This window comes from Solea solea, chromosome 6, assembly GCF_958295425.1.
Source record: "Solea solea chromosome 6, fSolSol10.1, whole genome shotgun sequence".
NCBI lineage: Eukaryota > Metazoa > Chordata > Actinopteri > Pleuronectiformes > Soleidae > Solea > Solea solea.
Genome location: NC_081139.1, coordinates 27,250,046 through 27,272,862, shown reverse-complemented (window position 1 = coordinate 27,272,862; position 22,817 = coordinate 27,250,046). Strand labels below are relative to the sequence as shown.

The 22,817-nt window shown below is 41.1% G+C and overlaps 1 protein-coding gene and 1 long non-coding RNA gene across 3 annotated transcripts; one reads left to right on the top strand and one right to left on the bottom strand.

Moving 5' to 3' along the window:
• Positions 1-249: 249 nt before the first annotated feature.
• Positions 250-22,695, top strand: LOC131460802 (uncharacterized). 2 transcript variants are annotated; one of them, XM_058631597.1, is made up of 10 exons: positions 250-332; positions 3,205-3,528; positions 16,790-17,113; positions 17,493-17,825; positions 18,292-18,327; positions 18,587-18,865; positions 18,999-19,127; positions 19,642-19,704; positions 19,810-20,421; positions 21,227-22,695. In XM_058631597.1, exons 1-10 carry the CDS (start codon positions 263-265, stop codon positions 21,313-21,315), a joined length of 2,259 nt encoding a protein of 752 aa, XP_058487580.1. In that variant the 5' UTR covers positions 250-262; the 3' UTR covers positions 21,316-22,695. The 2 variants fall into 2 exon arrangements, with proteins under 2 accessions (XP_058487580.1, XP_058487581.1); XM_058631598.1 differs by lacking the exons at positions 250-332; positions 3,205-3,528 and adding an exon at positions 13,565-13,673.
• LOC131460817 (uncharacterized) lies at positions 15,021-15,815 on the bottom strand. The gene is made up of 3 exons (XR_009240420.1): positions 15,568-15,815; positions 15,301-15,465; positions 15,021-15,194 (listed from the first exon to the last, which is right to left on the bottom strand). It is a non-coding gene; the product is annotated as an uncharacterized LOC131460817 (long non-coding RNA).
• Positions 22,696-22,817: the final 122 nt, after the last annotated feature.

Here is a 22,817-nt window from a genome sequence, read left to right as displayed (position 1 = left end):
ATTAGCATTTTAGCTCAATAGCTTCCAGGCCATGTGACCTAAAGAGACCAAATGAGTGTACAAACGTAGTACTAGACTGCCTAGTCAGGACACACCTATTTTTATTTCATTCCACTCCATAAATGAGACCTCGAAGTCAAGAGCGATGTGTTGGACTTTGAACAAGGCGTGTTTGTGCACCTATCTCAGAAGTGTGCCCTTTGATCTGGACTGAATGTTGAATTTCCAACCAGAAACTGATTTCACCGCGGTGGACGGAACGATGAAAACGCTCGTGTTTTTCTTCTTTTCTCTGGGTTGTTTTGGAGCAACACAACAGGACGAGACTAAAGGTAAGGAAACAGCTATAACTGGGAAGATGAATGTCTCCTAAAACTAGACTAACTATGTTGTAGAAATGTGAAATAATATTCCAAGTAAGATTTACACAAGTTACACACGCAGTTGTCATCAGTAAACAAAGTAGCTCTCATTCTTTAGTGTTCATCAACTGTTTCCTCCAAAAGAAATCACTTTTCATCTCATAATACTCTAATGCAGGGGTCACTAACTACATTTGTCTGAGGGCCAGAATTTTACTGGACAGTCACATTGGGGGCCGTACCCTTAAATAAAATGAAATAAAAATAGAGATATTTTGCCTCAACTCAATTCAAGTAAACTTTATTTATAGAGCATTTGAAAAACAAACACAGCTGAAACAAAGCCTCGATAGGGCTGTCGTCACTGGCTTCAGCGCTAATACAGTTTCAGTTAGTGGAAGGAAAAGGCCTCTTAACACAGGTTGGCTAAAATGGCACTCTCAAAGGCCAGGAAACGAAAAGTTGATGCGGAAAACAGATCCTTTAATGACGAATGGACTGAAAAGTACACATTTATCGTGCCAACCTTCAGAAATGTGTTACCTGTATGCCTCATTTACAACGAAACTGTTGCTGTTGCAAAAGAATATAATCTGTGCCGTCACCACAACACTAAACACACACATTTCAAGGATTCAGTTGCTTTAATAGTGTGGACCACATATGGACTAAAAGTCATATCTGGATATTTTTTAGCTGAATGGCGATACTCGATATATATCTGGATATTCTTTCTCTGATGTAATTGGGGTTTCCCACAAAGCATCATAGCATATTAGATCAAATGTTTTCCAGAGGCAAACCCTTTAAAAAATAAACAAACAGTCCGTTATAAGTTTAAGCTACATGCCAAAGGTCAGAGGTCACTGAAATGAAAATGCTCTTTGAAAAAAAATAAAACAAATCTCTTTCTTGCAAGACAATAATATACAGGAATTCATTCAAAAATACAATACTGTTAGAATTTTAACAGAAATAAAATTGGAACAAACATGACTAAGCGAGCGCAGAAACAGAGAAAGTGTAGTGAGGAAAAACTGCAGGAAAAGTGTCTGTGTTGAACCCTCTCACCAGGAAGAGTGTGGGTTTTAAAACACCCACCTCACCCACGGGTGCCACGCCCTGCTGTGTGTGTGTGTGTGTGTGTAGGGACGCAGGGAGAGGGACAGGGGAAATAGGTGCGAACTTGTGGCTCATGTATTGTTATTTTATATATTTTATTTTATTCGGATTCGGCCCGCAGGCCGCCAGTTGAGGATCACTGCTCTAATGGCTAGAAAAGAAACCACAACCAATATGAATTTAAATTTTTATTGATACTACTACAACAATAATATTAATAATAGAATATTATATTATAGCTCATTGTGAGCACCAACAGTCTCTTCATAGACACAGTGCTGCTCTTCAGGATGTCCTGACCAACACAGACAGGTAAAACAAGACCATTGTCTTTCCCCAGTCTCTCAGATCCACTCCACAAAGTGAGGTACGCTCTACAAAACAATGAGCACAACGTTAGCGATGCAAAGTATCTGTGCTTACAGTAGCATAGATGTAAATAAACTGTAAAGATGCTAAAGTTAGCTCAGCTGGCGTTACATGTCAACAGGGACAAACGTGGAACGCGGAGAGCGCCGGTCGCAGGTGGCGGGGGCAACGGCACAGGCCGCCGCCATCAGCCGGCTTCTTGTTATTACAGAAATGCAGGTATTTTCCCTTGCAGCCGTATCAGTTTGAAAACTCCATTCGGTCATTGTCGTTACTCTGCAGAGCAAGAGCCGGTTAGCGTAACTGTTAGCAAAGATGGTGGACACCGTGTTTACATTCTGGGAATGAAAGTGCAGAACTGGCGGTGTAGTTTCAAACCTTGAACGACGTTTCGCGTCATTTGACTCAGCGGAGGGCAAAATTTGAAAGGAAAAACCGATTTTTTACAACACAGTAGAAAACTGAGGGAGGGAAACACATTAGTAAAGAAAATACTACTGCTATTCTAGCAATACAAAGCCACATTGTAAATGTGTGGACTATCCCTTTAAGTCAATTATTTCTACAGTAAAGCAAGTTTCATTGCAGAGATTTAAAGGCACATGTGTCCACTGTGGTGTTTAAGATGTGTTAGATGTGTTTTTCACAAAAAGAATAAAGGTTTCACAAATCAGAGACTGTTTTTATGAATCTTCAGGGTCTGTCGGATAATCTAGGCCAGGTCCAGATCAAAAACCACAGTGGTTTTTGATCTGGACGTGGTCCAAAGTGGTCTATTATGTGTATGGCTGCTGGCTGGACTTCTGAAGGGACCATTGGCCCCCGGCTATCTTCACGTGATCAAATCTGACCCTGTTAAAACAAACTTTGGGCACCCCTGATCTACAAATTCACAATTTAAGGATCAACACATCTGCCTAAAGTATATATGAATATCAACAAAAGTAATAATCAGCCAATACGATTGTAAAGAAATGCCAAACATCGACCCACTTAATCTTAGACACTATTAATCTGTCTACCTCTAATTGTTATTTTAATAAAAAGAACTTCACTCACAGTAATGATGATGATAATAATAATCATAATAATATGATCTTGGAGGAATTGGAATCACTGGTTTTTGACATCACTGTTGAGCTCTCAGGCTAAAGTCAATAGAATGAAGTAGAAACATTTGTGTTCAGTAGTTTTCTATAGATGCATACAGTATAGCAGAGCAGTAAATATTGAACCTTTTAGAAATGATTTAACTGCTGCTTTAGAGTAAAAGACGTGTCATGTAAATGTTACCTGATTGCTCTGTTCAAATGTAACCATTCAAATATATTATGTTTTCTTTCAAACCCAGGTGTCTCCAGAACATACGTCACAGAGGGGGAAGATGCCGTCCTTCACTGTTCTTCTGTAGAAAGCCTTGAGAACACAGTGGTAGACTGGATGAACCAAGATAAAGACGTGTTCCTCTACGACAGAGGCCGGCACTACAAGAACGGGCTGTGCTGTCAAGATGAGCAGTACAAAGGACGAGCGTCACTTTTCTACGACGAGCTGAAGAACGGAAACGCATCCTTGATCCTTAACAACACAAGGATTGAAGACACGGGGACTTACACCTGCATACTTCCACGTTTGAGTTCTAGAATCCAAAGGTCCACGGTGGAGCTCATCGTCGGTGAGTCGTCGTCTTTTATCTTCTCCCTTCAGGGGTCACCACAGCAGGTCACCTCCACCTTCACCTATGTGCTCCCCATAAAGGGTCTGGGTGAAGACGCGCTGCACTTAGGAGTTTTCATACTGTTTATTTTACCGTTATTTAAAATTTAAATAATGGGAATTTGGACATTTGTGAATCGATTCAGAATCGTCCACGTCTGAATCGCGATGCATCTAAGAATGGATGTTTTCTCACACTCCTAACTCGTTCATGAACGTCACAGCTCTAGTTGTAAATGCTCATAACGTACATCACCAGGAAATTAAGTTTGATTATTTGTTTTGATTGCTCTGTTCAAATGTAACCATTCAAATATATTTGTTGTCTCAAACCCAGGCGTCTCCAGAACGTACGTCAAGGAGGGGGAAGACGTCGTCCTTCACTGTTCTTCTGTAGACAATCAGAGTCTCAAAGACTCACTGATAAGTTGGAAGAACATAAATGGTAAAGACTTGTTCCTCTATGAGCTCGGACATCACACTGAGGACGGCTGGTGCTGTCAGGATGAGCAGTACAGAGGACGAGTGTCACTTTTCTACGACGAGCTGAAGAACGGAAACGCATCCATGATCCTCAGAGACACGAGGATTGAAGACACAGGGATTTACACCTGTGACCTTCCAGGTTTGAGTTCTGGAAGGAAAATATTCACGATGGAGCTCATCGTCGGTGAGTCGTCGTCTTTTCTCTTCTCCCTTCAGGGGTCACCACAGCAGGTCGCCTCCACCTCCACCTTGTCCTCTCTCTAGTGTCCTCTTCACAATGTCATTTTAAGTAATGAAAAACATTTTCCTCTATTGTCTGACATTCTGTCTGACAAGATGGTTCAGAGAGGATTCAGACGCAGAGGCCTTTTAATGGTTTTTATTGGCACTCGTTAACAAAACACATGACAGATCCTCTTTACTGAGGGAAAACAAAAGCGAGGCTATGAAAAACTATAACAAATGGAGATCGCAACGCTCTTCAAAAGAAACATTGCGGAACTGTGGACGAGGAAAAAAAATCACTCCGAAGAGGAAACAAACTCAGACTATTGTTATCACCTAAAACTCAAACAGAAAACTCTCCCAACGGAGGAAAACAAAGCTCTAAACACTTCAAAACGAAAACTCACTCAAAAGCACAATCCTATTGATTGGCGATCTTTAACTAACCAAGAACGAGGTAAAAAAAACCCGCAATCTAAGTGATTGGATCTAATCAATCTAACTAATAAAAGGTCCTAGTGATTGGAGTTCCTAAAAGGCTGTGAAAATTTACAAACAGAAATCTCTCCCAAGGAGGAAAACAAAAGGGCTATAAATCTTAACTAAAGTATCAGCTGAAAAGCTATGATAAGAAAACTTACAAAAGTGAGTCGCTCACTAAGAGGATCAAAAATGTAGCTGTGACGAGGAGCTCTGGTGATCAGGCATGAACGAAAACACACTGGCACTGAAACAAGGAAACAGAGAGTTATTAAGGTTCACATGGCTTAATTGTCAGCAGGTGTGTAATCAGGACCGGCAGGCCGGTGGAGGAGGGGGCGGGGCAAACTGCCGGAGTGACAGTACCCCCTCTTCAAGGGCCGACTCCTGACGGCCCAGGCTGCTCAGGATGGTCCTCGTGGAATTCCTTAATGAGGCTATGGTCCAAGATGAACCGGGACGGAAGCCACTGTCTCTCCTCTGGCCCGTACCCCTCCCAGTCCACCAGGTACTGCCTACCCCGGCCCCTGCTTCGGACCGCGAGCAGCCGCTTGACTTTGTAAGCTGGACCTCCGTCTATCACTTCCGGAGGAGGAGGAGGGGCCGGGGAGGTTGGGACCATGGAGCTCTCCTTGGCTGGCTTGACCTGGCTGACATGGAACGTGGGGTGGACTCGGACTCGGACCGAGGCAGACGCAGGCGGACTGCTGCGGGGCCGATGACCTTGGCGACTGGGAATGGCCCTACAAACTGCGGTGCCAGCTTCCTGGAGGGGACCCGCAAATGGAGGTTTCTGGCAGACAGCCACACTTTCTTCCCTGGCTGGTAGGCGGGGGCATGCCGTCTCCTACGGTCTGCAGCTGTCTTGACCCGATCCCCCTGGCGGACCAACACCTGCCGGGCGGCTGCCCAGATGCGGCAGCAGCGGCGAACCATGGCGTGGGCAGAGGGCACCGAAACCTCAGAAGGAGGCAGCCTGCGTCGGCACCGCCCACAGACACTGGAGGCTTCGGCGCTGCGGGTGGGCTGGTCGTGGACCGCAGGAGATCGGTCAAGTTCCGGACCTGGATCGTAAGCTGACCCAGATGCTCTGCCATGGTGGTCTGGAACTGCTCCTGCTTGGAGAGACCGGCTTCCTGGGTGCTCAGGGCTTCTTTCCACTGTCTGGTCTCTGCTGAGTCCATACTGGCCAGTGTGTACTGACAAGATGGTTCAGAGAGGACTCAGACGCAGAGGCCTTTTAATGGTTTTAATTGTCACTCGTTAACAAAACACAAGACAGATCCTCTTTACTGAGGGAAAACAAAAGCGAGGCTATGAAAAAAAAACTATAACAAATGGAGATCGCAACGCTCTTCAAAAGAAACGTTGCAGAACTATGGACGAGGAAAAAAAATCACTCCGAAGAGGAAACAAACTCAGACTATTGTTATCACCTAAAACTCAAACAGAAAACTCTCCAAACGGAGGAAAACAAAGCTCTAAACACTTCAAAACGAAAACTCACTCAAAAGCACAATCCTATTGATTGGCGATCTTTAACTAACCAAGAACGAGGTCAAAAACAAAACACAATCTAATCTCCCAAGGAGGACATATGGCTTGATTGTCTGTCAGCAGGTGTGTGTAATCAGGACCGGCAGGCCGGTGGAGGAGGGGGCGGGGCAAACTGCCGGAGTGACACTGTCCAGATTTCTGCTGGCTGGTCTTTCCAGCCCAATGCTCCCTTCTGGAAAGGGTAACCAGAACAAGTACGGCGGGCACAACTCGACTGTCTTTCTGAAGGTTTATTCCACATACACAGTTAAGCAACAGTTAAGTTAAGTTGAAGTTAGTTTGAAGTCAGTTAGACGGTCAGTTAGACAGTCAGTTAGACAGTCAGTTAGACAGTCAGTTAGACAGTCAGTTAGGTTGTAAAACCGACAAGTCGTACAAGTTCTAATGATAGATAGATTTACAAAGGCGCATACGAAGGCAATATATAACAAAACATGGCTTTGACGATGCACCTTAAAGGCACTTTAAAGGCAACGGTGCTTTGATGCCAGTTACAACAATGAACAGACAAATAGAATGAAAGACAAATAGCTTTGCCTGCTAGAAAGTTCTACAGACACTGTCCACTAAACAACTAATAGATTAATCAAGAAAATAACGATACCGATATCACAAACTCGAGTATCTACAGATACTTATATTGGTCCGATACAGTCATTTTAGACCATTTATGAACGTATCAACACATTTCAAAGGCATAATTCTCCAACTGTGGAACAAATATTGTTCTCCCAAATATGAAGAAACAAAAAGCCGGTTTGATCCACTGATTTTGACCAGTATCGGGGGGTGGGGGGTTCAGGCAGACAATTCATGCTGGTGTGTCGGGTCGAGTTCGTGCTTAAAGACCTGCGTTCAGGCCCCAGAACTCTAAATCCTAGTTTAAGGGTAATCCTCTGTCGGCTGTTAACATTAAACAAAATGAATATTATAAAATACATAGTGTAGCTAACGTTCACTGTAAAAACCTTCACTTTTGTGTTTTTTCCTTTTAGAACGGGTCCTCAGAAACAGAATTGGACTTGAAAAAGGTGAGTGATTATGGTAAATGGTAAATAATAAAAAATATATATATATACTTGCCCTTAATTGTAATTTGACCATTTTAAATGTATGTAATGACTTATTTTTTAAATGCACCTTTTGTCATGTATTCATGTGTTAAATGAACAGTTTTTGCTTCACGGTCAATTTAAAATAGTTTGACTGATGAGCTGACCCACAGAAAATGGTTCAACGTGTCTGGATGATGGATAACCACAGGAATATTACATTTCTCCTGCTGCAGTGGTTTATCATCATGTTATTGTTTTTACTGTGTTTGTAGGAGCCGTTCAGGCGCCAGTCCTTGAAATATCTGACGTGTCAGAGGCCGGCGTGGAGCTCCAGTGTGTGGTCAGAGGTTCTTCATCAAAGCCGAGTGTAGAGTGGCAGACGTGTGAAGGAACCTCTCTTAATTCAGAGGAGCCACTGGTCTCTGAGACACGAGGCCGTTACGACACCACGCTCCTCGTCACTGTGAACGAGGAGAAGACCAACTGCTTCCGCTGCGTGGTCAAACAGGAGGACATTCACCACAGGATTGATGATAACATCATTGTGTCAGGTGAGACTCTCCTTAAACACATGTCAGGTCTTCATGTATGATGTTGTTGGTCTTGACCTCGTTGTTATGACCACTGTTCTGCTCATGCTGTCGTCTGTACATTTACATCCTGTTTGTTTTCTCTTTTCTTCAGAGAAACTCTTTGAGAAAAAGTCCTCCCACATCACAGTTGTTCTCGTAGGCGTTGCCGGATTTGTCATTGGTGTGTTAAATCTGGCTCTGTGTCTGATGATCAAAAAACTCAAAAGACGATGTAAGTTATTAAATATTTGATGGCATTTAAATATTAATTGAGCTGTATCTAACGATCCTTTTCATAATCAATCAGTGAATAATTTTCTACTATTAATCAATGAGTTGTTTGATCCAGAGAATGTCAGAAGATGTTTCCAAAACCTTGATATTGTGATGTCCTTAAATGTCTTATTATGTCCACAAAGCAGCATGTTTTACTATGAATGATTTTGTAGTTTTGTTTATATGGAGCAGGGCTGCCGACATTAATTATACAGTATTATATATGTATATATATATATATATATAAAAATTATACTCTTGAGTCACTTTGTTGTTGCTTTGATGTGATTTGAGTTTGTGTCAGAACACAATGTGCTGCTTCTTTCAGGCCAAAACAGTAACCAACGAGAGAACAGGGATGATTCAGTGAAGGTGAACGAGATGGAGATGGAGCACATGAACTCAGGTAAATATAATAAACGTTTTATGTTTCATTCACTCATTTCACTCACTTTCCTGCTGGTTTGATGTGATTCTGTTTATGAGACGGAACATTTGCTGCTTCTTTTAGATCAAAACATTGGAAACGGAAGAACTGACACCAAGAACATGAGGAATGGAACAGTGAAGACAGAGGAGGAGATAGAGGAGAAGACAGAGGAGAAGACAGAGAAGGAGACAGAGGAGAAGACAGAGGAGGAGACAGAGAAGGAGACAGAGGAGAAGACAGAGGAGGAGACAGAGAAGGAGACAGAGGAGAAGACAGAGGAGGAGACAGAGGAGGAGACAGAGGAGAAGACAGAGGAGAAGACAGAGGAGGAGACAGAGAAGGAGACAGAGGAGAAGACAGAGGAGAAGACAGAGGAGGAGACCGAGGAGGAGAGTCTCTTGTCCAGTGACCCCTCAGGTAAACATGAGCAGGTGTTTCCTGCTTCATCAGTGTTTTTTTTAGTCCCTGTGACGTCATCAGACTGCCGGCCTCTGATTGGTCAGAGAGTGTCTTCACTGAACAGTCATGAGCGCGACGTCTGACACGAGAATCAAAGCCAACAAAAGTTAAAAAGACTTGAATCTCATGATTCAGTTTCAGTGAAAACAACTGCTTTACAAGTCACTAGTTTGTGTTTGTGTCGCGTTACGACACGTAATGTCACGACAGTTTTACGCAGCCGTTGCTATGACGACTCCGCCCACTTTGAGGAGGAGCTATGAAGTCGTGGAAAACAACGTGACTGATCTACTAGAACTTTTTTACTGAACACAAGCATCAGTTTAAAAACACATTCTCATATCATGACTCTACTTTTGCACCTAATTATAGAGAATAGCATCAATAAGAATGTCAATAATTCTCCGTATCAATAATGGTAAAGATACTTTCTGTCGTCTAACTTCAGCAGAACAGAAAATCACTTTCTACTTTCAAATGTTTTCCACACCGCTGTCATGACACACACACAGATGCTGATGCTCAGGCTCAGTGACTGCAGTATTTAATCAAATGTCCTGATGATCCGCTCACATCTGGACATCTGGACGTCCCTGTGTGTCACTACCACAGTGATGTATGTACACTGTAAACATTTATTTGTTGTTGTTAATATCTATGTTTTATTTTCTCCTTTTTCTACAGGTTCAGCTTCTGACCCCAGGGCCAAAAGGAGAAAAAAATCCCACTTTGAATGTAAAAATAACCCAAACGATATGAAGTTAGTCATATGAGCTTCAAATGTTATCAGGTTTGTGTCTGTAGACGTGTTCGGGGTCGGTCTCTTGTGTCACGTATGAAGTTTCGAAGCGATCGATCAATGCATGTTGAAGTTACAGGGCACTTCCTGTTTCATGCCAAATGGTCGGTTTTTATGTTGTATGATAAACGCCCACTTCCTGTTGAGTTGAGGCAGTGGTCCCAATGGACTCTTTTGTTCGTCTTGATCTATTACGAGTTCCCACCAAGTTTCGTGAAATTTGGTGGAACTTAATTTTGCCTTGCTCCATCCACCTTTGGCCTTAGGGGGCGCTATAGAGCTGTTATCTGTTCTTCCTTCAGATTATTATAATCTCTGTGGCTTTGCGATCATTTTTGAGCGGGTTAACTTGAAACTTAGCATGGAGGTCAGGTCTGTTGAAAATGTGATATTGGCATAGTTCCCCCACCTGTGCTTTGCTCAAGTGTTGTTATAGCGCCCCCTAAGGTGAAAACAGAGGCAAAATTGAGTTCCACCAAAACTAGGTGGAAAGATGTCACAGACCAAGACGAACAAAACAGTTGACCGTAACCATGGCCTCAACTCAACAGGAAGTCGGCCATTTTGGCGATTTGCGCCCTACGTAAATGAGCGAAGTCGTCCGAGCTCGTTTGTTGCACCGACACAAAAACACGCCATTTAGTCGACCATTTTGCCACAAAACAGGAAGTGCCCTACGACTTCGTCACACGCTGACCGATCGCCTCGATAAATCATACGGGACACAACACACCGACCCTGAACATGTATACGTTAAGTATTATGATGCGTATTTTATGTCTCTAGCGTTTCCTGTGTAACAGACGATCGATTCCAGAGCCGATGGAACGGCAATGAATCGTCCAAAGAGAATTTTATATGTATTTTTAACTCCAGCTGTCAAACAGAGAAGCTAAATCAGGGGTGCTCAGTACGTCGATCGCGATAAAAAAAAAAAATAGACGTCAGCCTATCATCCATCCCGTCACTTGACTGATATACAGGGCAGCCAGTCAGATGACATCTGACTTTTCTGACACTTAGCAAACTAATTAAAAACGAGATAGCGAGCGAGTTAACTCCAATTTTTAGCCCTCTGTTTTTTCTCTTAAACTTAAGAAAGGGTATAAAATGAGTGGGGGAGCTGGACCAAGTAAAAAGACAAAAACATATCACTTTCATACGGAATGGAAGGAGGACTTTTTTTTATGCTTATGCTTCAATGCCCTTAAATCTACACACTGGTGCTTTAAAGACAATGTGTTTGCACTGTTACCCTTTATGTATTTAAGGAATATTTTTATGTAAAAAGAAAGCTGTGCCTTCTTTATTTACTGTATGTACATGAGTCACTTTAATAATGTAAAATAAATGTATTTTTACATCCTCTGTGTTGTTTCTTGAAAACTGAGCGCCAGGAAAACACAAACAATCACAATAACTATTTCACTGTCTCTTTCTTCAGCGTTTTTCTGAATTTAAGGTGCGTTAAACGATAATTGATCGTTGGTTCATTGATGTTATGACATTGTTGTTTTTACTGTGACATCAGAAAATGTCCTTCAAACATCAAAAGACCAAAAATACTTTAAAAAGAAACATGTGTCACATACTGAACACGAGAAATATTTTAAAATACTTATTACGGTGGCCCTGAAGTACAAATCACAACAACAAATCAGAACCGACAACAACAAATCAGAACCGACAACAACAAAAGAGGAACGACGTTAACGGTCCGTGTATCTTCTGGTCATTTGATTTTCAATTCACAAACGATATTTAAAAACAAAAAATGAGTGGTTATTTAATTTTCGTTTTAAAATACAAACTGTTCAGACTCAAGTTCATCACTCACAAGCTTACAGTCCAGCCATTCTGAAATTATAGAAATACAACAAACATTATATAGAATTCAGATGATGGGACTCACAGTAATATGTTTATGGATACCAGCACACATTACAGGGGTTAAAGGGAACCAAATAGCAGACAAGGTGGCAAAAGCAGCAACACGACATAATAATATAGATTTAGCAATAAAATTAAGCAAAACAGAAATAAACAGCATCATTCAACAAAAACTAAAGGAGAGATGGCAAAAACAATGGGAGGAGGAGAGGAAAGGAAGATGGTTTTACAGTATCCAAAGAAAAGTGGGAGTGGCTAGGCGCACAGAGAGAAGCAGGAAAGAGGAAAATATCAGAATTGGTCATACAGGATTGAACAACACATTATTTCTCATCAATAAACACAATACAGACAGATGTGATCACTGTGGGCACGAGGAATCCATTCATCATGTTATTACACAATGTCAGAAATATCAAAGGCAGAGAGAAGTGATGATTAGAAAGCTGAGAGACAGTTGGTAGATGTTTTACTGAAGAACCCGAGTGAATGTTACAAGATATCACTGTACTTTTGTCGTATGGCAACAGATGGTGTGGTCCGGCAGTGCCACCTTGTGGTCAGTTCTGCCTTTGTTTTTGAGGAGTGACGTTTCTTCTTCATGTGTTTTTATTATGACGCTGTTGCTGCTGCAGGTGCGGAACATGCTGTGTGCCACGGGGATTTGGTATTATCACTCCTGTTTATTGTGACTTGAGGTTTTTTCACTTCAAACTTTGACTTTAAGGACAGTCAGTAGAGTCCACTCAGAGAAGGAGTGCATCAGAGCCAGCAGCTAGGGACACGCGCAGACTCTGTGCTCGTGCATGTGTGCTCGTGCATCGGAGGCACATGCTAATATTGAGAGCACGCTAGCAACGACTTAAACTAGCGCCCTTGGAAAGCAGAATGAGGTATGCTGACTGATTTTATGTATTAATCGTATTATTTTATGTATTAATCATATTATTTTATGTATTAACCATATTATTTTATGTATTAATCATATTCTTTTATGTATTAATAATATTAGCGGTGTGTTTATTTTATTCACGAAAGGAAAGTGTCATTGTTTAATTTGTGTATACGAGTAAACTGCACGTCAGGCTCAAAAGCAGTATGTATTTTATTTGTGAACTTGGATTTGTTTATTTCATTTGGTAATTATTTTAAAGCCTGTTCAAAATGCCTTGTACTTGGTTAATGTGATTCATGTGTGAATATGATTTAATGGTGAAACTACATTCTGTTTTTAATGTGTAGTTTTCACGGTGTTTATGGTGCGTGAGAAGAACGAGAGGGAAATAAAAGGACACCCGTTTTAAACTCGCTGCATCTCGTATTCATTCAAGTCCAATTACTTCAGTTTCTTAAAACCACAAAGTTGATTGGGAGGATATAGGGTGTGTATATGTGTGTGTGTGTGTGTGTATACATATATACTATATATTATATGCATCATTTACGTTTATCTTATATTCATATTTTATATTATATTTTATTTATTTGTGTCCTAGGCAGTCCAGTACTATGTTTCTGCATTGATTTGTAAAATATGTAAATATTAGCATTTTAGCTCAATAGCTTCCAGGTCATGTGACCTAAAGAGACCAAATGAGTGTACAAACGTAGTATTAGACTGCCTAGACAGGACACACCTCTTTTTATTCCATTCCACTCCATAAATAAGACCTCGGAAGTCAAGAGCGATGTGTTGGACTTTGAACAAGGCGTGTTCGTGCACCTATCTCAGAAGTGAGCCCTTTGATCTGGACTGAATGTTGAATTTCCAACCAGAAACTGATTTCACCGCGGTGGACGGAACGATGAAAACGCTCGTGTTTTTCTTCTTTTCTCTGGGTTGTTTTGGAGCAACACAACAGGACGAGACTAAAGGTAAGGAAACAGCTATAACTGGGAAGATGAATGTCTCCTAAAACTAGACTAACTATGTTGTAGAAATGGGAAATAATATTCCAAGTAAGATTTACACAAGTTACACACGCAGTTGTCATCAGTAAACAAAGTAGCTCTCATTCTTTAGTGTTCATCAACTGTTTCCTCCAAAAGAAATCACTTTTCATCTCATAATACTCTAATGCAGGGGTCACTAACTACATTTGTCTGAGGGCCAGAATTTTACTGGACAGTCACATTGGGGGCCGTACCCTTAACTAAAATGAAATAAAAATAGAGATATTTTGCCTCAACTCAATTCAAGTAAACTTTATTTATAGAGCATTTGAAACACAAACACAGCTGAAACAAAGCCTCGATAGGGCTGTCGTCACTGGCTTCAGCGCTAATACAGTTTCAGTTAGTGGAAGGAAAAGGCCTCTTAACACAGGTTGGCTAAAATGGCACTCTCAAAGACCAGGAAACGAAAAGTTGATGCAGAAAACAGATCCTTTAATGACGAATGGACTGAAAAGTACACATTTATCATCCCAACCTTCAGAAATGTGTTACCTGTATGCCTCATTTACAACGAAACTGTTGCTGTTGCAAAAGAATATAATCTGTGCCGTCACCACAACACTAAACACACACATTTCAAGGATTCAGTTGCTTTAATAGTGTGGACCACATATGGACTAAAAGTCATATCTGGATATGTTTTAGCTGAATGGCGATACTCGATATATATCTGGATATTCTTTCTGTGATGTAATTGGGGTTTCCCACAAAGCATCATAGCATATTAGATCAAATGTTTTCCAGAGGCAAACCCTTTAAAAAATAAACAAACAGTCCGTTATAAGTTTAAGCTACATGCCAAAGGTCAGAGATCACTGAAATAAAAATGCTCTTTGAAAAAAAATAAAACAAATCTCTTTCCTGCATGACAATAATATACAGGAATTCATTCAAAAATACAATACTGTTAGAATTTTAACAGAAATAAAAGTGGAACAAACATGACTAAGCGAGCGCAGAAACAGAGAAAGTGTAGTGAGGAAAAACTGCAGGAAAAGTGTCTGTGTTGAACCCTCTCACCAGGAAGAGTGTGGGTTTTAAAACACCCACCTCACCCACGGGTGCCACGCCCTGGTGTGTGTGTGAGTGTGTGTAGGGACACAGGGAGAGGGAGAGGAGAAATAAGTGCCAACTTGTGGCTCATGTATTTTTTTTATATTTTATTTTATTCGGATTCGGCCCACGGACCGCCAGTTGATGATCACTGCTCTAATGGCTAGAAAAGAAACCACAACCAATATGAATATCAATTTTTATTGATACTACTACAACAATAATAATAATAATAGAATATTCTATTATAGCTCATTGTGAGCATCAACAGTCTCTTCATAGACACAGTGCTGCTCTTCAGGATGTCCTGACCAACACAGACAGGTAAAACAAGACCATCGTCTTTCCCCAGTCTCTCAGGATCCACTCCACGAAGTGAGGTACGCTCTACAAAACAATGAGCACAACGTTAGCGATGCAAAGTATCTGTGCTTACAGTAGCATAGATGTAAATAAACTGTAAAGATGCTAAAGTTAGCTCAGCTGGCGTTACATGTCAACAGGGACAAACGTGGAACGCGGAGAGCACCGGTCGCAGGTGGCGGGGGCACCGGCACCGGCCGCCGCCATCAGCCGGCTTCTTGTTATTACAGAAATGCAGGTATTTTCCCTTGCAGCCGTATCAGTTTGAAAACTCCATTCGGTCATTGTCGTTACTCTGCAGAGCAAGAGCCGGTTAGCGTAACTGTTAGCAAAGATGGTGGACACCGTGTTTACATTCTGGGAATGAAAGTGCAGAACTGGTGTTGTAGTTTCAAACCTTGAACGACGTTTCGTGTCATTTGACTCAGCGGAGGGCAAAATTGGAAAGGAAAAACAGATTTTTTACAACACAGTAGAAAACTGAGGGAGGGAAACACATTTGTAAAGAAAATACTACTGCTATTCTAGCAATACAAAGCCACATTGTAAATGTGTGGACTATCCCTTTAAGTCAATTATTTTTACAGTAGAGCAAGTTTCATTGCAGAGATTTAAAGGCACACGTGTCCACTGTGGTGTTTAAGATGTGTTAGATGTGTTTTTCACAAATAGAATAAAGGTTTCACAAATCAGAGACTGGTTTTATAAATCTTCAGGGTCTGTAGGATAATCTAGGCCAGGTCAAGACATGGTCCAAAGTGGTCTTTTATGCTGAAAAAATTGGTGGATTGGTACTATTGTCTACACGGTGTCCATCAGTTGTTTCCAATGTACCACACTAAGACATTATTGTCACATTTGAATCATTTATTAACAACATGAATGTAACAATAAAAAGTCAATTGTAAAGTGTAAAAATAAAAACCTAAAATCTTATATAAGGCACCACATGAGTTAGGGCCGCGACTCTCCGACATTAATGCTGGCCCCACGTTCGGCTTTTTAAAAACACTGATTTACATATTGACTCAAAGCGCACAAGTGTATGGCTGCTGGCTGGACTTCTGAAGGGACCATTGGCCCCCGGCTATCTTCACATGATCAAATCTGACCCTTGTTAAAACAAACTTTGGGCACCCCTGATCTACAAATTCACAATTTAAGGATCAACACATCTGCCTAAAATATATATGAATATCAACATAAGTAATAATCAGCCAATTTTAATTTTACGATTATAAAGAAATGCCAAACATCGACCCAATTAATCTGAGACACTATTAATCTGTCTGCCTCTAATTGTTATTTTAATAAAAAGAACTTCACTCACAGTAATGATGATAATAATAATCATAATGATATGATCTTGGAGGAATTGGAATCACTGGTTTTTGACATCACTGTTGAGCTCTCAGGCTAAAGTCAATAGAATGAAGTAGAAACATTTGTGTTCAGTAGTTTTCTATAGATGCATACAGTATAGCAGAGCAGTAAATATTGAACCTTTTAGAAATGATTTAACTGCTGCTTTAGAGTAAAAGACGTGTCATGTAAATGTTACCTGATTGCTCTGCTCAAATGTAACCATTCAAATATATTATGTTTTCTTTCAAACCCAGGTGTCTCCAGAACGTACGTCACAGAGGGGGAAGATGCCGTCCTTCACTGTTCTTCTGTAGAAAGCCTTGAGAACACCGTGGTAGACTGGATGAACCAAGATAAATTAGTGTTCCTCTACTACAGAGGCCGGCACTACGAGAACGGGCTGTGCTGTCAAGATGAGCAGTACATGGGACGAGTGTCACTTTTCTACGACGAGCTGAAGAACGGAAACGCATCCTTGATCCTCAGAGACACAAGGATTGAAGACACGGGGACTTACACCTGCACACTTCCACGTTTGAGTTCTGGAATCCAAAGGTCCACGGTGGAGCTCATCGTCGGTGAGTCGTCGTCTTTTGACTTCTCCCTTCAGGGGTCACCACAGCAGGTCACCTCCACCTTCACCTATGTGCTCCCCATAAAGTGTCTGGGTGAAGGCGCGCTGCACTCAGGAGTTTTCATACGGTTTATTTTACGTTATTTAAAATTTAAATAATGGGAATTTGGACATTTGTGAATCGATTCAGAATCGTCCACGTCTGAATCGCGATGCATCTAAGAATGGATGTTTTCTCACACTCCTAACTCGTTCATGAACGTTGCAGCTCTAGTTGTAAATGCTCATAACGTACATCACCAGGAAATTGTAAGTTTGATTATTTGTTTTGATTGCTCTGTTCAAATGTAAGCATTCAAATATATTTGTTCTCTCAAACCCAGGTGTCTCCAGAACGTACGTCAAGGAGGGGGAAGACGTTGTCCTTCACTGTTCTTCTGTAGACAATCAGAGTCTCAAAAACTCACTGATAAGTTGGGAAAACATAAATGGTAAAGACTTGTTCCTCTATATGCTTGGACATCACACTGAGGACGGCTGGTGCTGTCAGGATGAGCAGTACAGAGGACGAGTGTCACTTTTCTACGACGAGCTGAAGAACGGAAACGCATCCATGATCCTCAGAGACACGAGGATTGAAGACACGGGGATTTACACCTGTGATATTCCAGGTTTGAGTTCTGGAAGGCAAATATTCACGATGGAGCTCATCGTCGGTGAGTCGTCGTCTTTTCTCTTCTCCCTTCAGGGGTCACCACAGCAGGTCACCTCCACCTCCACCTTGTCCTCTCTCTAGTGTCCTCTTCACAATGTAATTTTAAGTGATGAAAAACATTTTCCTCCATTGTCTGACATTCTGTCCACTAAACAACGAATGGATTAATCAAGAAAATAACGATACCGATATCACAAACTCGAGTATCTACAGATACTTATATTGGTCCGATACAGTCAAACATGACTCAGCTATTTATTTACATTTTTTACAGTCTGTGCAGAGTGAAGCATGAAATATACAGGATTTTTGGATTATGTCTGATTTTACATTTTATCTGTCCGGTATCTGATCCAGTGATTTTGACCAGTATTAACATTAACATTAAACAAAATGAATATTATAAAATACATGGTGTAACTAACGTTCACTGTAAAAACCTTCACTTTTGTGTTTTTTCCTTTTAGAACGGGTCCTCAGGAACAGAATTGGACTTGAAAAAGGTTAGTGATTATGGTAAATGGTAAATAATAAAAAATATATATATACTTGCCCTTAATTGTAATTTGACCATTTTAAATGTATGTAATGACTTATTTTTTAAATGCACCTTTTGTCATGTATTCATGTGTTAAATGAACAGTTTTTGCTTCACGGTCAATTTAAAATAGTTTGACTGATGAGCTGACCCACAGAAAATGGTTCAACGTGTCTGGATGATGGATAACCACAGGAATATAACATTTCTCCTGCTGTTTGTAGGAGCCGTTCAGGCGCCAGTCCTTGAAATATCTGACGTGTCAGAGGCCGGCGTGGAGCTCCAGTGTGTGGTCAGAGGTTCTTCATCAAAGCCGAGTGTAGAGTGGCAGACGTGTGAAGGAACCTCTCTTAATTCAGAGGAGCCACTGGTCTCTGAGACACGAGGCCGTTACGACACCACGCTCCTCGTCACTGTGACGGAGACGAAGACCAACTGCTTCCGCTGCGTGGTCAAACAGGAGGACATTTACCACAGGACTGATGAGGAGTTCATTATGCCAAGTGAGACTCTCCTTAAACACATGTCAGGTCTTCATGTATGATGTTGTTGGTCTTTACCTCGTTGTTATGACCACTGTTCTGCTCATGCTGTCGTCTGTACATTTACATCCTGTTTGTTTTCTCTTTTCTTCAGAGAAACTCTTTGAGAAAAAGTCCTGCCACAGCACAGGTGTTCTCGTAGGCATGTTTTTTGCTGGAGTTTTCACAGTTGTGTTACCTCTGCTGGCTCTGGTTCTGATCTTCATAAGACGCAGAAGTCGACGTAAGTTATGAAATATTTGATGGCATTTAAATATTAATTGAGCTGTATCTAACGATTCTTTTCATAATCAATCAGTGAATAATTTTCTACTATTAATCAATGAGTTGTTTGATCCAGAGAATGTCAGAAGATGTTGATCAGTGTTTCCCAAACCTTGATATTGTGACGTCCTCAAATGTCTTATTATGTCCACAAAGCAGCATGTTTCACTTTGAATGATTGTGTTGTTTTGTTTATATGGAGCAGGGCTGCCGACATTAATCAACTATTAATTGATGACTGGACTCTCTGTCCGTCTCGTTCCCCAAGTTTTCCCCGTCGACATCCGATAAAATAATTGCAATTATCTAAAGTTTGTCAGATTCTAAATGTTAGATACTTAGAATTATAACTATACTTGTCACATGAAATGGTTGATGTTTATACTCCTGAGTCACTTTATTGTTGCTTTGATGTGATTTGAGTTTGTGTGTGAATGTCATTAATGTGGAAAACTGTAACTGTAACAAAACAGTGAACATGGAGAGAAAAGAAGAGGAGAAGATGATGAACGTCATATCCAGTAACATGACCTCAGGTAAATATAATGAACGTTTTATGTTTCATTCACTCATTTCACTCACTTTCCTGCTGGTTTGATGTGATTCTGTTTATGAGACGGAACATTTGCTGCTTCTTTTAGATCAAAACATTGGAAACGGAAGCACTGACACCAAGAACATGAGGAATGACACAGTGAAGACAGAGGAGGAGACAGAGGGGGAGACAGAAAAGGAGACAGAGGAGAAGACAGAGGAGGAGACAGAGGAGAAGACAGAGGAGGAGACAGAGAAGGAGACAGAGGAGGAGACAGAGAAGGAGACAGAGGAGGAGACAGAGAAGGAGACAGAGGAGAAGACAGAGGAGGAGACAGAGGAGAAGACAGAGGAGAAGACAGAGGAGGAGACAGAGAAGGAGACAGAGAAGGAGACAGAGGAGAAGACAGAGGAGGAGACAGAGGAGAAGACAGAGGAGGAGACAGAGAAGGAGACAGAGGAGGAGACAGAGAAGGAGACAGAGGAGAAGACAGAGGAGGAGACAGAGAAGGAGACAGAGGAGAAGACAGAGGAGGAGACAGAGGAGAAGACAGAGGAGGAGACAGAGAAGGAGACAGAGGAGAAGACAGAGGAGGAGACAGAGGAGAAGACAGAGGAGAAGACAGAGGAGGAGACAGAGAAGGAGACAGAGAAGGAGACAGAGAAGGAGACCGAGGAGGAGACCGAGGAGGAGAGGCTCTTGTCCAGTGACAGCTCAGGTAAACATGAGCAGGTGTTTCCTGCTTCATCAGTGTTTTTTTTAGTCCCTGTGACGTCATCAGACTGCCGGCCTCTGATTGGACAGAGAGTGTCGTCACTGAAGAGTCATGAGCGCGACGTCTGACACGAGAATCAAAGCCAACAAAAGTTAAAAAGACTTAAAAATCCTGAAAACATGCGCTCATCTGCAACATTTAGCAAAGCTAAAATGTGTAAAATGACGATCGTGACCACGTTCACTGGTATTTCACTTCATGATTCAGTTTCAGTGAAAAATACTGCTTTACAAGTCACTAGTTTGTGTTTGCGTCGCGTTATAAAACCACGTCACCACAGTTTCACGCAGCCGTTGCTATGAGGACTCCACCCACTTTGAGGAGGAGCTATGAAGTCGTGGAAAACAACGTGACTGATCTACTAGAACTTTTTTACTGAACACAAGCATCAGTTTAAAAACACATTCTCATATCATGTCTCTACTTTTGCACCTAATTATAGAGAATAGCATCAATAAGAGTGTCAATAATTCTCCGTATCAATAATGGTAAAGATACTTCCTGTCGTCTAACTTCAGCAGAACAGAAAATCACTTTCTACTTTCAAATGTTTTCCACACCGCTGTCATGACACACACACAGATGCTCAGGCTCAGTGACTGCAGTATTTAATCAAATGTCCTGATGATCCGCTCACATCTGGACATCTGGACGTCCCCGTGTGTCACTACCACAGTGATGTATGTACACTGTAAACATTTATTTGTTGTTGTTAATATCTCTGTTTTATTTTCTCCTTTTTCTACAGGTTCAGCTTCAGACCCCGGGGCCAAAAGGAGAAAAAAATCCCACTTTGAATGTAAAAATAACCCAAACGATATGAAGTTAGTCATATGAGCTTCAAATGTTATCAGGTTTGTGTCTGTAGACGTGTTCGGGGTCGGTCTCTTGTGTCACGTATGAAGTTTCGAAGCGATCGATCAATGCATGTTGAAGTTTCAGGGCACTTCCTGTTTCGTGCCAAATGGTCGGTTTTTATGTTGTATGATAAACGCCCACTTCCTGTTGAGTTGAGGCCGTGGTCCCAATGGAATCTTTTGTTCGTCTTGATCTATTACGAGTTCCCACCAAGTTTCGTGAAATTTGGTGGAACTTAATTTTGACTTGCTCCATCCACCTTTGGCCTTAGGGGGCGCTATAGAGCTGTTATCTGTTCTTCCTTCAGATTATTATAATCTCCATGGCGTTGCGATCATTTTTGAGCGGGTTAACTTGAAATTTAGCATGGAGGTCAGGTCTGGTGAAAATGTGATATTGGCATAGTTCCCCGACCTGTGCTTTGCTCAAGTGTTGTTATAGCGCCCCCTAAGGTGAAAACAGAGGCAAAATTGAGTTGAGAATTGGGTGGAAAGATGTCACAGACCAAGACGAACAAAACAGTTGACAGTAACCATGGCCTCAACTCAACAGAAAGTCGGCCATTTTGGCGATTTGCGCCCTACGTAAATGAGCGAAATCGTCCGAGCTCGTTTGTTGGACCGACACAAAAACACACCATTTAGTCGACCATTTTGCCACAAAACAGGAAGTGCCTTACGACTTCGTCACACATTGACTGATCGCCTCGATAAATCATACGGGACACAACACACCGACCCTGAACATGTATACGTTAAGTATTATGATGCATATTTTATGTCTGTAGCGTTTCCTGTGTAACAGACGATCGATTCTAGAGCCGATGGAATGGCAATTAATCGTCCAAAGAGAATTTTTTATATATATATTTTATAACTCCAGCTGTCAAAGAGAGAAGCTAAAAGCTGCGTTGATTGCTGTCTATAGAATTTTAATTTTATTTTATATTTTTACCGCTTTAATGAAAGAATTTTTACATTTTTAAATCTGTTTTTAAACAGGTCAGGTTCATTCAGCATGTTTCCAGTGTCAGTGAAAACACATTTCCTCTGATGCAATATTCTATATTACCTGTGTGTGAGCTCTTATTAGTCATAATTTAGTGCAATAATTAAAGTGAAGATGTAGATGAATGTAATGTTTCTGACGTCATTTAAAACACTGTGTCTCTTATGCTTCAATGCCCTTAAATCTACACACTGGTGCTTAGAGACAATGTGTTTACACTGTTACCCTTTATGTATTTAAGGAACATTTTTAAGCTCAATGAATTTTCATGTAAAAAGAAAGCTGTGCCTTCTTTATTTACTGTATGTACATGATTTACTTTAATAATGTAAAATAAAGGTTTGTTTACTTCCTCTGTGTTGTTTCTTGAAAACTGAGCGCCAGGAAAACACAAACAATCACAATAACTATTTCACTGTCTCTTTCTTCAGCGTTTTTCTGAATTAAAGGTGCGTTAAACGATAATTGATCGT